Genomic DNA, 17,008 nt, shown 5'->3' on the forward strand with positions numbered 1-17,008 from the left:
AACAGCACCATGGGCGTAACTACATTGCAGGGACTGCATGTGTTCAAGAAGGCAGCTCCCCACTACCTTGTCGAGGGCAATTAGGGATGTCAATAAATTCTGGCTTTTTCAGTGATGCCCACATCCTGTGAACGAGAAACAAAACATCTAACACCATCCACTGCCGTCTATCATCATAAACTGCCGTATAACATCTCCAACACCATCCACGGCCTTAAACATCTCCAACACCATCCACGACCATATAACATCTCTAACATTATCCACTGCCGTGTAACATCCCTAACACCATCCACTACCATATAACATCTCTAACATCATCCACTACCATATAACATCTCTAACACCATCCACTGCCATATAACATCTCGAACACCATCCACTGTCGTATAACATCTCTAACACCATCCACTGCCGTATAACATCTCTAACACCATACACTGCCGTATAACATCTCTAACACCATACACTGCCGTATAACATCTCTAACACCATCCACTGCCGTATAACATCTCTAACACCATCCACTGCCGTATAACATCTCTAACACCATCCACTGCTGTATAACATCTCTAACACCATCCACTGCCGTATAACATCTCTAACACCATACACTGCCGTATAACATCTCTAACACCATCCACTGCCGTATAACATCTCCAACAACATCCACTGCTATATAACATCTCCAACACCATCCTCTGCCGTATAACAACTCTAACATCATCCACTACCAAATAACATCTCCAACACCATCCACTGCCGGATAATATCTCTAACATCATCCACTACCATATGACACCTCTAAAACCATCCACTGCCATATAACATCTCTAAAATCATCCACTACCATATAACATCTCCAACACCATCCACTGTCATATAACATCTCTAACACCATCTACTACCATATAATATCTCTAACACCATGCATTACCGTATAACATCTCCAACACCATCCACTGCCATATAACATCTCCAACACCATCCACTGCCATATAACATCTCTAACACCATCCAGTACCATATAACATCTCCAACACCATCCACTGCCGTATAACATCTCTAACATCATCCAGTACCATATAACATCTCCAACACCATCCACTGCCGTATAACATCTGTAAAATCATCCACTATCATATAACATCTCTAACATCATCCGCTGCCATATAACATATCCAACATCATCCACTGCCGTATAACATCTCTAACATCATCCACTGCCGTATAACATCTCTAACATCATCCACTGCCGTATAACATCTCTAACACCATCCACTGCCGTATAACATCTCTAACACCATCCACTGCCGTATAACATCTCTAACATCATCCACTACCATATAACATCTCCAACACCATCCACTGACATATAACATCTCTTACATCATGCACTGCTGTATAACATCTCTAACACCATCCACTGCCATATAACATCTCTAACACCATCCACTATCGTATAACATCTCCAACAACATCCACTGCCATATAACATCTCCAACACCATCCTCTGCCGTATAACAACTCTAACATCATCCACTACCAAATAACATCTCCAACACCATCCATTGCCATATAACATCTCTAACATCATCCACTGCCGTATAACATCTCTACGATCATCCACTGCCATATAACATCTCTAACACCATCCAGTACCATATAACATCTCCAACACCATCCACTGCCGTATAACATCTCTAACATCATTCAGTACCATATAACATCTCCAACACCATCCACTGCCGTATAACATCTGTAAAATCATCCACTATCATATAACATCTCTAACATCATCCACTGCCATATAACATATCCAACGTCATCCACTGCCGTATAACATCTCTAACATCATCCGCTGCCATATAACATATCCAACATCATCCACTGCCATATAACATCTCTAACATCATCCACTGCCGTATAACATCTCTAACATCATCCACTGCCGTATAACATCTCTAACACCATCCACTGCCGTATAACATCTCTTACATCATCCACTACCATATAACATCTCCAACACCATCCACTGACATATAACATCTCTTACATCATGCACTGCTGTATAACATCTCTAACACCATCCACTGCCATATAACATCTCTAACACCATCCACTATCGTATAACATCTCCAACAACATCCACTGCCATATAACATCTCCAACACCATCCTCTGCCGTATAACAACTCTAACATCATCCACTACCAAATAACATCTCCAACACTATCCATTGCCATATAACATCTCTAACATCATCCACTGCCATATAACATCTCTACGATCATCCACTGCCATATAACATCTCTAACACCATCCAGTACCATATAACATCTCCAACACCATCCACTGCCGTATAACATCTCTAACATCATTCAGTACCATATAACATCTCCAACACCATCCACTGCCATATAACATCTGTAAAATCATCCACTATCATATAACATCTCTAACATCATCCGCTGCCATATAACATATCCAACGTCATCCACTGCTGTATAACATCTCTAACATCATCCACTGCCATATAACATCTCTAACACCATCCACTGCCGTATAACATCTCTAACATCATCCACTACCATATAACATCTCCAACACCATCCACTGCCGTATAACATCTGTAAAATCATCCACTATCATATAACATCTCTAACATCATCCTCTGCCCTATACCATCTCTAACACCATCCACTGCCGTATAACATCTCTAACATCATCCACTGCCGTATAACATCTCTAACACCATCCACTGCCGCATAACATCTCTAACACCATCCACTGCCGTATAACATCTCCAACACCATCCACTACCATATAACATCTGTAGCACCATCCACTGCCGTATAACATCTCCAACACCATCCACTGCCATATAACATCTCTCACATTATCCACTGCCGTCTAACATCTCCAACACCATCCACTGCTCTACAAGGGTGGTGACTGATGCTCTTCATGCCAAAAGAGGGAAGTATATTGCATTCTCTCTGACCAGTGAAGCAGTATAAGTATGCAAGTTGCTTCACCAGGTTAACAGGTTTCTGCATGGTGTAAGTGTGCTATGGGGCTGCACACTATGCGGACACCATGTCTAAATGCTGAGATGAACCCCAAATGCAAAGGTTTCCATTCCCTAAATGTGCAGCTGGTGTGCAACCATACACAGCACATGATGCAGGTCAATGCCCCTTTTCCTGCCAGCAGTCATGATGTCATTATTGTGTCAATCCACTGTACTATCAGTAGTCGAATCACCATGTTAAATCAGGGGTTAGCTACTGGCTGATATGTGCTATCTGATAAAAGCAACACACTGGGGATGCTGAAAATCTGAAATAAAAACAGAAAATGCTGGAAAAACTCAGCAGGTCTGGCAGCATCTGTGGATAGAGAAACAGAGTTAATGTTTTGAGACTGTATGACTCTTCTTCAGGTGCGCTATCTGGTGTGTACCACACACACATGTGTACAGTACATGTCTAACGAGAGCCATGCTGTCACACTGCAGTGCTTAAGCAATGCTTGCACAGCCTGGAGGAGCCCTGCAGTTCTCGGTGGAGTATATGTCAATGATTTGTCCTGGTCTGTCGCACCATCCACAACCTCGCCATCATGAGGCATTGCCCACACCACCACCATACAGTGACCAGCTGAGGAGGAAGAGGTGGTGAAAGGAAGGAGGCAACCAACACATCTCCTTTCCAGCTGGGCTGTCTGTGATCAACTCATCCAACTGCAGTACCAGTAAGCATAACCCCAGTTCCCCTTCTACAACCTTACCTCCCCCTGTTAGTGACCATCAAGTAGTCTGCTTGGCCACAATGCTGAAATAAAGGTACCCATTCCAAACCAACCTCAACCAACAAATCATCCAATATTTCATACAATAGTCAACTAATCACCCTTGTGCATTCCTATAGTGCCTATCTTTCACATGTTTGGCTGGTCTAGTGCTCCAGAGAGTGCTAGTCCAGTGATTGCAGTATGGCTGGCATAAGACTTTCAGGTGGCCTTAGAGGAAAACCAAGCAGCTTTGAGCATAGAAGGTCCAGCTTTCGACTGCACCTTCTTGGCACAGACAGCAGTCTGGGCTGGTGGACAGACAAGAACAAGGGCACTGGCTGAGTGGCAACGGTGGGAGAGCAAAAGCTGTCATCCTGAGAGGACAGCAGGTTCATGCGCCACAAAGCCACTGCCACTCCCCAAGGGTGGCATCGCAGTAATCCAAGTAATCAACTCAAGTACAGATTGCTGGACTGCTGCGAGAACCTACAGGAACCTACCTTTGAGCACTGGCATACACAGGCACGCTGGCATCAGACATACAAGGCAGCAAGCTAAAATTTCATAACTTCAGTCTAAGATTCCATTGCAGCACTCAGGCATTGGCTGGCTTCTGCTTGTGTTGCAATGAAAGCTGAGTCATCGGCCATCAGACGCTGCATCATGGTTGGGTCCACAATGTTCTCATGGAGTTGGCCAACACTTGCACGCTGGAAGGGATGGGCTCCAGGCTCTGCCTGCCAAATTGATGCCGACGTCTCCATGCTTCTTGATAGAGACAACCAGCCTTTTGGCAGGCCTGCCAGTGAACCAATGACTTCTTTGTGCATATCCATCACCTTGTTCTGTACGTTGTCCCAGCAAATTTCTTAACCACATCCACCAGCAGATCTCATGTGAAACTTTAGGGGAGCTGGTACCTACATAGACCTTTCCCCCTGCCCTGGCTGCAGGCTTTCAAAAAGGTATTGGATAAATACTTGAAAAGGAAAACATTTGCAGGGTTATGGAGAAACAGCAGGGGAGCAGCACTAATTTGATAGCTCTTTCCAAGACCCAGCCAGCACAGACACAATGGGCCAAATGGCCTCCTGTGTTGTAAGATTCTATGCTTCTAACTCCTTGGAAACTTGAGCTCTGGTTTCAACTTAACACATCTGAGTTGAATGGCAGTAAAATAGGCCAGGGCATCAAATGGGAGATGGTGGTGTAGTGGTAACGTCGCTAGACGAGTAATCCAAAGGCCCAGGCTAATGCTCTGGAGCCACGTGTTCAAATCCCACCATGGCAACTGGTGGAATTTAAGTTCAATTAATAAGTCTCAGTAATGGCGACCATGAAATTATCATCAATTGTCGTAGAAACCCATCTGGTTCACTAATGTCCTTTAGGGAAGGAAATCTGTCATCCTTACCTGGTCTGGCCTACATGTGACTCCAGATCCATAGCAATGTGTTTGACTCTTAACTGACATCTGAAATAGTCTAGAAAATCACTCAGTTCAAGGGCAATTAGGGATGTTCAGCAAATGTTGGCCTTGCCAGTGATGCCCACATCCCATGAAAGAATAAAACCAGTTCCTGTTAGATTAAAATCAGAGTGTTAGAGTCTCTGGGTAAAGGTAAAGTGAGGCATCTCGACATCATGCAAATATGGTCAAGAAATCTGGGCCATATTACTCAAGAAACAGTTCTAAATTTATAAGAAGAAAATGGGCAGCACATGAAAAAAAAACATCCAACCAGAAAGAAAAACAAAGCAAGGTACTCCTAAAATAGTATGAGATCAGGAAAAATAATGGGGCCTATATACTGGCGCAGTTCTCAAAGAATTGAATCTATTTAAATGGGTAGTAAAAGATGCCAAGCACAGCAGTCAAACAGACATAGTTGCCATTGCAGGCATAGTGCAATACTCGACTGTGTGTGTCCATCACCATGGTGAATCAATGAAAGTCTTACAAGCTATAAGTAGCACAAAGCATAATTGTTCTCACTGCAGCTTGTGCCATGTGTACCAAGCACAATAGCCATAGTAAGAGCATCTTCATATGAAACACATATACACACATATTAAAGATTGACTCAAAAACTAGGAGGCCAGGCATGGACTATAATAGGAATTGCCTCATTACTGTTCATGGGAAGAGGTGATAAATGTAGGAAGTGTATAGACTATTAATCAGGAGGCCATAGAGGAGTCAATGAAAGATTGGCGTACTTGAAAGAGAGAAGGCAGGGAAGGACTCCCGCTATTTGAGAAACGATGAACAAGCAACATCCATTGCGCAGATGCAGGCGGAATTACCTTGTGAATGATACATGGTGAAGTAACAGCCTAGCATACTCACACATAAACCAGTAGGTAGAATGGATGAGACGGAATAGCATCACAATACAGTCCATGATTTACCCTGTATAGACATAACATCGTGGACCTCCTTGGGGGCTTCGGGCTAGTCTTACTGGGGTTAGCATAAGCAATCAAGATGAGTGCTTGCGATCTCCTGATGAGTCCAATGCATGGGAGTTGTAGTCAGTACTAATTTCATGAGCACTTATGGGATTGTGTTATACTATATTGATGATTTGATAAATAAAGAGCATTAATCAGATGTTCTAAATACTGACAGCCCTACCCCATGTGTGCTAATGCTTCCTGCCATATTCCCATATCTGAGTTGAGGAGGGGAGGGAAGGTTTGGGCCACACTATTGTGAATAATTATCCAGCAGATGATGCAGATCAACAACAACAACTTATATTTATTTCGCACCTTTAATGTAATGAAACACCAAGGCACTTCACAGAAGTGTTATAAAACAAAGTATAGCACTGAGCCACACAAGGAGAATCTGATGACCAAAAGGGTGGTCAAAGAGGAAGGTTTTAAAGGAGTGTTGTAAAGGCAGAAAGTGGGGTAGAGAAGTGGAGCAGTGTAGTGTAGGGGTGGAATTTGAGAGCTTGGGCCGAAGCAACTGAAGGCACGGCCACCAATGGGTGACTGATTAAAATGGTGGGTGCGTAAGAGGCCAGAATCAAGGAGCACAGATATCTCGATGAGTTGTGGGGCAGGAGAAAATTACAGAGATGGGGAGGGGGTGAGGTCATGGAGGGATTTGAAAACAAGGATCAGAATTTTAAAACCAAGACGTTGTTTGACCAGGAACCAACATAGATCAGCAAGCACAGGGGTGATAGGGGATGGGGACTTGCTGCGAGTTAAGACACGAGCAGCAGAGTTTTGGATGACCTCAAGTTTTCAGAGGGCAAAATATGGGAGACCAGCCAGGAGCATGTTGGAACAGTTGAGTCTGGAGGAAACAAAGGCATAAATGGGATAAAATGACTTGAGATGTTTATATGTGCACTTGTTCTACCCAAAGCTGAATTGTGCCACTGCAGCGCTATTTTCCACCTAGTGTACAGGCCTTGAGTTTACTATGAACTTGCTCTCAGCAGTGATGAGGAAAGATAACGAATTAATTTGCAATTATAGAATGTCTTTCATAACCTCAGGACATCGCGAAGTGTTTTAAACCAGTGAAATGTAGTCACTATTGTTCTATTGGGAAACGTGCCAGCCAATTTGCACACAGCAAGGTTCCACAAACAGCAATGTGATCATGACCAGATAATGAGTCAGAAACTTCTATCCATTGCCACCTGGTCATGAGACAGGTGCCTACTGCCCACAACACCCTGACTCCAATAGCTTGCTGTTCTTCCACACACACAAAGAACAGGGTTGAGAGATCAAGAATTTGAAAAAAGAAGTCAAACTCACATTCCACTAACCATTCTTCTGTGTGGCAGGCACTGTGTAAGGGAAGTGACAATGTGGACTTGCATTAAACAGCCACACTTAATTAAGTTTGACTCCTTGCGTCAAAACTTTCAGGACAATCTTGAAAATAAGCGCAACAGAAACCAAGCTCTGAGCAGCAGAGAAGTGATTGAATGAGAAAGATGTGAAGGCAGATGGTTGTACTTTTGTAACTTAATCAAAACACTGTGAATAGTCGCCTGGCTCTGCCTGAAGTCATGTGGGAGAGTAACAGCTGATCTGTATTAAAGAAGATTAACTCACAGTGCCAAGACTAAGGGGTTGGATTATTTTAATGCAGTGTATTGCAATACAAGCAGTCAGGACAATTACTGCTATTAGTTTTGAATGACTGATCTGTAACTACAACTAACAGCGTATGCGAGCTGGAGACTTCATGAAGATGAATTTCCATACCATCAAAGACATTTTAATGGGCTCCAAATCAAAACCGCAGAGTCTGGTTCGCGAGTACATAAAACTCCAAATGAAGGCTTCCTGTCCAAAAGTATTTTGTTGGTTGTCATTTGACGACTCCCAGCTGGTAGCACAGGGGAATGCACCCATTGCCTCTTCTTTACAGAAACCAAGTACAGATGCTCTCTGAACTTGCCAACTGCTGTATCTACAGCTGACTTGAATATACTTAACAAATAACTGCAATTTACTACAGCTTCGAAGGAACATTTTAGTCACTTTTTATTAGCATCTCTCACTATCTCTTATTCCCCCTTTTCTACCACAGCTGGTGCGACAAGAGCTTAAAACCCTTTTTCTGATTACAAGAGCTGCCTGTAACAATTACGCGCACTGCTCGCTAATGGAGGGTTAATGTTGTGATTAAAGAGAAGACTTCCTTCTTGTAGGTCCACAGAGACCAAGGTTTCTTTTTTAAATCTTCTAAAAATAGAATACGCTGCAGCATCCTTCTGTCTGTGCTTCAATCCTCCCTCAAAGCTCTCAGGACCTCTGCTAACCATTCTAATAACTGTTAACAGAGTTAATCCTACCCAAAACCTTTGCACCGGTTAACCCTGTCCCAGCCAACATGGCCCATATTGGTAGCATATTGCAACACGTTGGTGGTCTAAATGAATGTGTCACAGAGGATCATCATGTGGGATTGGCTTTTTAGCACGCTGCATGGTGAGTTCCTGGTTTCTGACTTCAGACGGGAGGGCAGGGGGCACTGCCTGGCACACTCCCAAACAGCAAAGGAAAAATGAAACATGAGCTGAACTGGGGCTGACGAGAACTCATAGACCCCCGAACCATTGGCAACTCAGACTGCAGTGGTTCAAGAAGGAGGCTTCCCATTAACATTCCCTATAAGCTGCACTTAAATGAATCACTCACTCAAAGGGGAGATTGCTTCCCACCACCTTTTCAAGGGCAACTATGGATGGACAATAAATGCTGGTTGTGTCAGCAATGCCCACATCCCAGAAATAAATGGAAAAATAGTTTTGATTATGGCAACATTAGGGGGAAGACAATTGGACTCAGTAAGACCATGAATAGGGAAAAAATCAACCTGATTTCTTGCTGATGATGACTATCCACTGATTACTTTTGGAAAATACATGCCTCACAACACAGCGAAGAAAAAGGTAAAATATGGTTACTTGGACAGGGCACTAATGTGGGCTGCTGCAACTGTGTCCCAGCAAGAGTCAGCACAGCAAAAAGAAGTAAAATATATCAAAAGGGCTGAATTTATTAAAAGATCATGATGTCGTTTGCCCAAGGCTTGTGAGGATTGCTGGCCTCTTAAATCAAAGAAAGAGAATTCTCCTTTAAATTTGAGAAACGTGACAAGAGATGCCAGAGCTCAGTGAGGCATGAGCTGGTACCCACAGAATCACACGCTCCCCCGTGAGATCTCAAACTCAGTTATGCTGTTATGGGAGATCCCATGTACTGACCGTCAGAAAGTAGGAAGCACCCCATTCCCTTCTCATTGTCATCTATCCCAGAATAAGCTGGAATAAAAACAGAAAATGTTGGAAATACTCAGCAGGTCTGGCAGCATCAGAATTGGTCTGATGAAAGGTCATCGACCTGAAATGTTAACTCTGTTTCTCTCTCGACGGATGCTGCCAGACCTGTATGAGTATGTACAGCACTTTCTGTTTTTATTTCAGATTTACAGCATCTGCAATATTTTGCTTTTGCCATAACAGGGAGAGATCCCTTTGAGTAGATTACTTGCTGTTAACATTTAGATTTTGTGCAGTTATGTAAAATTACACAGAATGTAAAGCACAGAACCTGACCATTTGGCCCTCTGGTCCACGTTCCACACAAGCAGTAACAAGATCCAAATTCTCACCGTCTCTTGAATTCTTTATTGGATTTAATTGGGACTATCTCATACATATTGCCTATAGGTATGGAGTCATACCTAGCACAAAGGAAGATGGTTATGGTTGTTGGAGGTCAGTCATCTTAGCTCCAGGACATCACTGCAGGAGTTCCTCAGGGTAGTGTCCTCGGCCCAACCATCTTCAGCTGCTTCATCAATGACCTTCCTTTCATCATAAGGTCAGAAGTGGGGATGTTCGCTGATGGTTGTGCAATGTTCAGCACCATTCACGACTCCTCAGATACTGAAGCAGCCCATGTCCAAATGCAGCAAGACCTGGACAATATCCTGGCTTGGGTTGACAAGTAGCAAGTAACATTCACACCACACAAGAGTCAGGCAACGACAATCTCCAACAAGAGAGAATCCACCCATCATCCCTTGGTGTTCAATGACATTACCATCACCGAATCCCCCACTATCAACATCCTGGGCGTTACCATTGACCAGAAACTGAACTGGACTAGCCATATAAATACTGTGGCTACAAGAGCAGGTCAGAGGCTAGGAATCGTGTGATGAGTAACTCATCTCCTGACTCCCCAAAGTCTGTCCACCATCTACAAGGCACAAGTCAGGATTGAGATGGAATATTCCCCACTTGTCTGGATGAGTGCAGCTCCCACATCACTCAAGAAGCTTGACACCATTCAGGACTAAGCAGCCCACTTGATTGGCACTACATCCACAAACATTCACTCCCTCCACCACCGACGCATAGTAGCAGTAGTATGAACCATTTATGAGATGCACTACAGGAATTCACCAAGCCTCCTTCGACAGCACCTTCCAAACCCATGACCACTACCATCTAGAAGGATAAGGGCAGCAGACACATGGGAACACCACCGCCTGGAAGTTCCCCTCCAAGCCACTCACCATCCTGATTTGGAAATATATCGCCGTTTCTTCACTGTCACTGGGTCAAAATCCTGGAACTCCCTCCCTAACAGCGATGCGGGTGTACCTACATCCCACGGACTGCAGCGGTTCAAGAAGGCAGCTCACCACCACCTTCTCAAGGGCAGCTAGGGATGGGCAATAAATGCTGGCCCAGCCAACGAAGCCCACATCCCGTGAATGAATAAAAAAAAAAGGACATTACAAGACTTGAGGTACATTAGGATAACTCGACTCTTCACAGCTTGCAGTGGCTGAGGTGGAAGTAAACCTAATGAAGCACATCACCCAACTGGTATCAAACTCACTCAATTTTAATTCCTCTAATTTCAATGGAATGGAATTGGGCAAAGATGAAAATGAGCCCCAATTATCTTGCAGCAACTGTCTCTGTCAGAGAGTTTGTTCTTACTCATGTCCAACAGAACTTCAGTTTGCTGCAAATTTGCAGAACTGCATCAGGAAAGTAATTTTACCAACAAAATGCAAGACTCATTGGTTCACTGATATCTTTTAGTGAAGGAAAATCCTTTGTGCAGGATTTGTCCAGCCGCAGGGTTGTGGGGAAGGGGAGGGGTGTGGAAGGGGCTGGGAAAATGGTGGGATGCTGTCTCAGAATAGTTCCCTGATGCAGTCCTGAAGTTTTTTTTTATTCGTTCACAGGATGTTGGCATTGCTGACTGGGCCAACTTTTATTGCCCATCCCTAATTGCCTTTGAGAAGCTGGTGGTGAGCTGCCTTCTTGAACCACTGCAGTCCATGTGGTGTAGGTACACCCACGGTGCTGTTAGGAAGGGAGTTCCAGGATTTTGACCCAGCGACAGTGAAGGAACTGCGATATAGTTCCAAATCAGGATGGTGAGTGACTTGGAGGGGAACTTGCAGGTGGTGATGCTCCCATGTGTCTGTTCCTGCAGTGCATCACTGCATCCACTGTACGTAGGTGGTGGAGGGAGTGAACGTTTGTGGATGGGGTGCCAATCAAGTGGACTGCTTTGTTCTGGATGGTGTCGAGCTTCTTGAGTGTTGTTTAAGCTGCACTCATCCAGGTAAGTGGGGAGTATTCCCTCACACTCCTGACTTGTGCCTTGTAGATGGTGGACAGGCTTTGGGGAGTTAGTCACTTCAGGACCCTAGCCTCTGACCTGCTCTTGAAGCCAGATTGTCTATATGGCTAGTCCAGTTAAGGTTCTGGTCAATGGTAACCCCGGGATCTTGATAGTGGGAGATTCAGCGAGGCACATTTTTGGTCTCCTAGCTGCCTCAGCAGCCTTGCCTCTCCTTGTGGGGCTGCCAAGATTATAGAGCTGCCAGCCCTCTGATTGTGGCAGCAGAATCTGCTTCCTGCCCGCCATCCTTAATTATACAACAGATCTGGAGGTGGCCAAGTGGAGACAACCTCTGGGATGATTGCTGAGCCAGGAAATGCAGGCTCTGGACCGCCATTTAGTCCCAAAATTGGGGTCCCGACACCCATGGTAAAATCCTGCCCTTTTTCCTAACATGGTCTGGCCTATGTGTGCCTCCAGTTCCACACCAACTCTTACCCTCCCTCTGCAGCGGCTTGCAAGGTACACAGCTGTAACAAACTGCTACAAATATCAGCATTGCAGGAACACCCTCACTATCACTCTAAGTCTCCCTTCAAGCCACACACCACCCCAGCTTGCACATCGACCACTTTTCCTTCATTGTTGCCAGAGCAAAATCCTGGCATTCCTGACCCAACAGCATTGTGGGTGTATTTACAATAGTTCAAGAAGGCAGCTCACCACCACCTGGTCAAGGGCAATTAGGGATGGGCAATAAATACTGGCTTCTTCAGTGATGTCTACATTCTGGGAATGCATTAAAAATCAACATGCAGTACTTAGGTGCTTTTGCAGTATTGATGATTTGTCTGTCTTTTCTTTTATGTAAATTGTTTCCGAGAAGCTTCGCCACTCTCTGAAGCCAAGTCCTCAATTTCACATCTCCAAACTGGATTGCAGCGGTTCCAGAAGGCAGCTCACCACCACCTTCTCAAGGGCATTTAGGGATGGGCAATAAATGCTGGCCTAGCCAGCGACAACCACATCCCACGAATGTATTTTTTTAAAAACTCTCACAGTAGTGTACTGTATCCTGTGTTTTCTGTGCTTCCTCCCATTCTTTCACTTAAAAAAATGCCTGGAAACTATTGAAATCCCAATCTGTGACAGGTCAATAATTATTTGAACAGGTCACTGATGTGCCATTTCTTGCATTCATATGCGATATCAGTACAGAGGACTGCTCTAGAATGGCGTGACACTAATTGAGAATTATATTTGTTTGTCTCTGCTTAAAATACACACTACTTAAAAGAAAAGTCCCAATGTTGCAAAAATAAAAGCAACAATATGTAATATAGGCTGCTGTATGCTTTACAAAATCCCCTGTCTGTGCTGTAAATGATAATGCTGTTACTTGGTGCAAAGCGTGAACTAATTTAATTAGAAATTCCAAACTAAATTAGGCTATGCCTTCCCGCAAATAAGTAAACAAAGTTAATGCTGTCCCTTTCTGAACTCCGTCGCTTCTGATGCCTCTGTGCTAAAAATAGTACCCCTTCGTCTAAATCAGATGCTAAATTTCATTAAATGAGATGGAACGGGGAGGGGTTGTGAGTACAGGGACTGTGCCTGGCTCTCTCAATAAAAGGCAAGGCATGTTGTCTCTCTAAAGGCAGCCAAGCTGCAATAAAATGAGCAAGAGTCCCGATAAAAATGAATCACACAACTAGGGAGCCCAGGCATGCAAACTGACCTTTTCCACCCTGCAGTTGTTTAGCCCCAGACTGTTGATGACTGCGACCTTCCCATCCAGCGCCTGCTGTTCCCTCCGAAGCTGCTCCTTCATTTGCCGGGCTTCTTGAATCGCTTTAGCCACGGCGTCGTGGTCGTTCAAATAGCCCGAGGATGTAATGGAGGAGAGGATGTCTGGACAGAAAGGAGAAAGGAAGATTAAGTAAAGGCTAGCAAGTTCATGGAATCGACTCGACATGTTGAAGTGAAGCAGCAAGGGCTTTATGCTCAACGTTCAAAGTTTTACAATACATGAAAGACAAAACAGTTATTTTTTTTTAAGAAACACTAAATTTCTTCAAGTTAAGAAACATGAACACATTTTGTGGACAGTAGAGACAAGTTGAGAAGGGTCAATAAGTTATTTTAAAGAAAAAACCTTAAATTTTCTCCTTCCCTAAAAGTCCCAAATTTCTTATCAACCAGCTGACATTCAGTGCCTCATCCATTCTTGGTGTGTGTGGGCCCAGGCATTGGGTTTTGACCAGCTATTCAACTATTAGGTACATCACAGTTAACCATGGTCCTTATATTGACCTCATGTCTACATCTCATCACTTTCCAGCAGATGTTGTTGGGTAACAATGGGGAGTTGGGAACCTGATCAAATTCCTCCTCTCCTTTTAGCCCAGGAGCACTGAAGCCAATTACAGTTCCTAGCTGAAATCTAGTGCAGAACAGCGAAGAAATCCTGATCCATATAGCTTAGCACTCCATTAGATACTTGGTATTTTGTAGTCTTCCGCTCGGGAATGTTAATAGGAAGTGCACAATGAGTGCAGTCGATGGTCACATGAATATTTAAAAGTTCAACCGATGGTGTTATTAAAGAAAGAACTTACATTTATATTCAGCCCTTTTCAATCTCAGTATGTCCCAAGGCACTTTACAGCCAATCAAGTACTTTTAAAGTGTTGTCATTGTTGTCATGTAGGATGGTGGTGTAGTGGTAATGCTACTAGGCTAATAATCCAGAACCTATGTCCCCAGAGGCCAGGCTAATCCTCTGGGGACATAAATTCAAAACCCAGGCAGCTAGAATTGAATTCAAATTCAATTAATAAAAGGAAAAATCTGGAATTGAAAAGCTAGTATCAGTAATGGTGACCATCAAACTATCATCAATTGTTGTAAATGCCCATCTGGTTCACTAACACCTTTTAGAGAACAGAATCTACTGTCTAGTCTACGTGTGACTCCAGACCCACAGCAATGTGGTTGACTCTTCACTGCCCTCTGCAATGGCCTAGCAAGCCATTTGGTTCAAGGACAATTAGGGATGGGCAACACATGCTGGCCTTGCAATGCCCACAACCCCTGAAAGATACAGAGTTAAACATCTGGGTTAATAATCTGGAGATGTGAGTTAAAATCCCACCATAGCAATTGGGGAATATAAATTCAATTCCTTAAATCTAGAATAATGGTGACCATGAAACTACTGGACTCTTGTAAGAACCCATCTGGTTCATTAATGACCTTTAGGGAAGGAAATACGAACATATGAACCAGGAGCAGGAGTAAGCCACTCAGCCATTCATGGCTGATCTGATAGGAACCGGAAATGTGCATCCCACCAACCCCCGATAACCTATCACCCCCTTGCTTACCAAGAATCTATGCACCACTGCCTTAAAAACATTCAAAGGCTCTGCTTCCACCATCTTTTCAGAAAGAGAGTTCCAAACACCTATGACCCTTAGAGTGTCTCCTCATCTCTGTTTTAAATGGGGCAACCCCTTATTTTTAGTGACCCCTAGCTCTAGATTCTTCCACAAGAGGAAACAACGTCTCCATATCCACCCTGTCAAGACCCCTCAGGGTCTTATATGTTTCAATCAAGTCATCTCTTACTCTTCTAAACTCTGGCGGATACAAGCCTAGTCTGTCCAGCCTTTCCTCATAAGACCACCCACCAGGCATTAGTCTGGTAAACATTCTCTGAACTGTTTCTGATGCATTTACATCCTTCCTTAAATAAGGTGACCAATACTGTACACAATACCCCAGATGTGGTCTCACCAGTGCCCTGTACAACTGAAGCATAACCTCACTACTTTTGTATTCAATTCCCCTCGCAATAAATGGTAACATTCTATTAGCTTTCCTAATTGTTTGCATAACAGCTTTTTGTGATTCATGCACGAGGACATCCAGATCCCTCTGCACCTCAGAGCTTTGCAATCTCTCACCATTTTGATAATATGCTTCTCCTATATTCTTCCTGCCAAAATGGACAATTTCACATTTTCCCACATTCTTCTCCATCTGCCAGATCTTTGCCCGCTCACTTAACCTATCTATATCTTTTTGTAGCCTCCTTATGGGAAGAATTCTCCCCCCCGTTGGGGGGAAATGCAGGAGCGGCCGCGTGTAGGCGCACCTCAGATTGGCGTCCCTGGTTTTATGTGGGCGGGCCAATTAAGGCCCGCCCAGTGTGACATCCGAGGAGAGGGGTGGGGAGGGGAATCCCTCAGCTGAGAGTGCGCTCTTTCATGCATGTGCGTGGAAGAGCGCACTCATCTCCCTGAGGCTAAGTGCTGCCTCAGGGAGATCAGCGCCAAATTTAAAAATGGTCAAGGAGCAGAAACAAAATTTCCCTGATATGTCCCCTCATGTGATACTGTCACATGAGTTGGGACATGTCCATCACTTTAACTCTAATCTTTAGTAAAGTTTTAAAAACCCTCATCCCGCCTGCGGATAAGGTTTCATGTTTTTTCTGAAGCCCGCCAGGGCTCCGAGCCTGCCCACCAACCTTAAGGTTGGACGGGCAGGTCCATTAATTAAGTCAATTACTTTTTCAATGGCCTCAATAGGCCGTTCAAAGGTCAGCGGGTGCACAGCTGATTCGGCTGCGCCCCCGCCGACCTGAAAATTAAAATAACACAGGGTGACTTTGGGAGTTCCGCCCGACATCATCCTGCGTCATTTTACGCATCGGCGAGCGGGCCCCACCCCCCGCTCGCCGACCTAAAGATCCTGGCCTATGTCCTCTTCACAGCTAACTTTCCAACCTATCTTTGTGTTATCAGCAAGTTTGTCAATCCCTTCATCCAAGTTATTTATATAAATTGCAAACAGTTGACGTCCAGCACTAATCCCTGTGGCACACCACTTATTACATCTTGCCAACCTGAAAAAGACTCATTTATGCCTACTCTCTGCTTCCTGTTATCAAGCCAACCTTCTATCCATGCCAATATGTTACCCCCTATACCATGAGATTTTATTTTTCTGCAATAACTTTTGAGATGGCACTTTATCAAATATCTTCTGAAAATTCAAGTTTAGTACAT

General features: G+C 44.0%; 1 protein-coding gene across 11 annotated transcripts in view; it reads right to left on the bottom strand.

Moving 5' to 3' along the window:
- Positions 1-17,008, bottom strand: part of sox5 (SRY-box transcription factor 5) — a 322,851-nt gene that overhangs the window by 45,127 nt on the left and 260,716 nt on the right. For all 11 annotated transcript variants that reach the window (XM_078553632.1, XM_078553638.1, XM_078553630.1 and 8 more), the window contains one exon: positions 13,672-13,844. In XM_078553632.1, coding sequence (XP_078409758.1) covers positions 13,672-13,844 — 173 coding nt within the window. The remainder of the gene's footprint in view (positions 1-13,671; positions 13,845-17,008) is intronic.

This window comes from Cetorhinus maximus, chromosome 12 (genome assembly GCF_964194155.1).
Source record: "Cetorhinus maximus chromosome 12, sCetMax3.hap1.1, whole genome shotgun sequence".
NCBI lineage: Eukaryota > Metazoa > Chordata > Chondrichthyes > Lamniformes > Cetorhinidae > Cetorhinus > Cetorhinus maximus.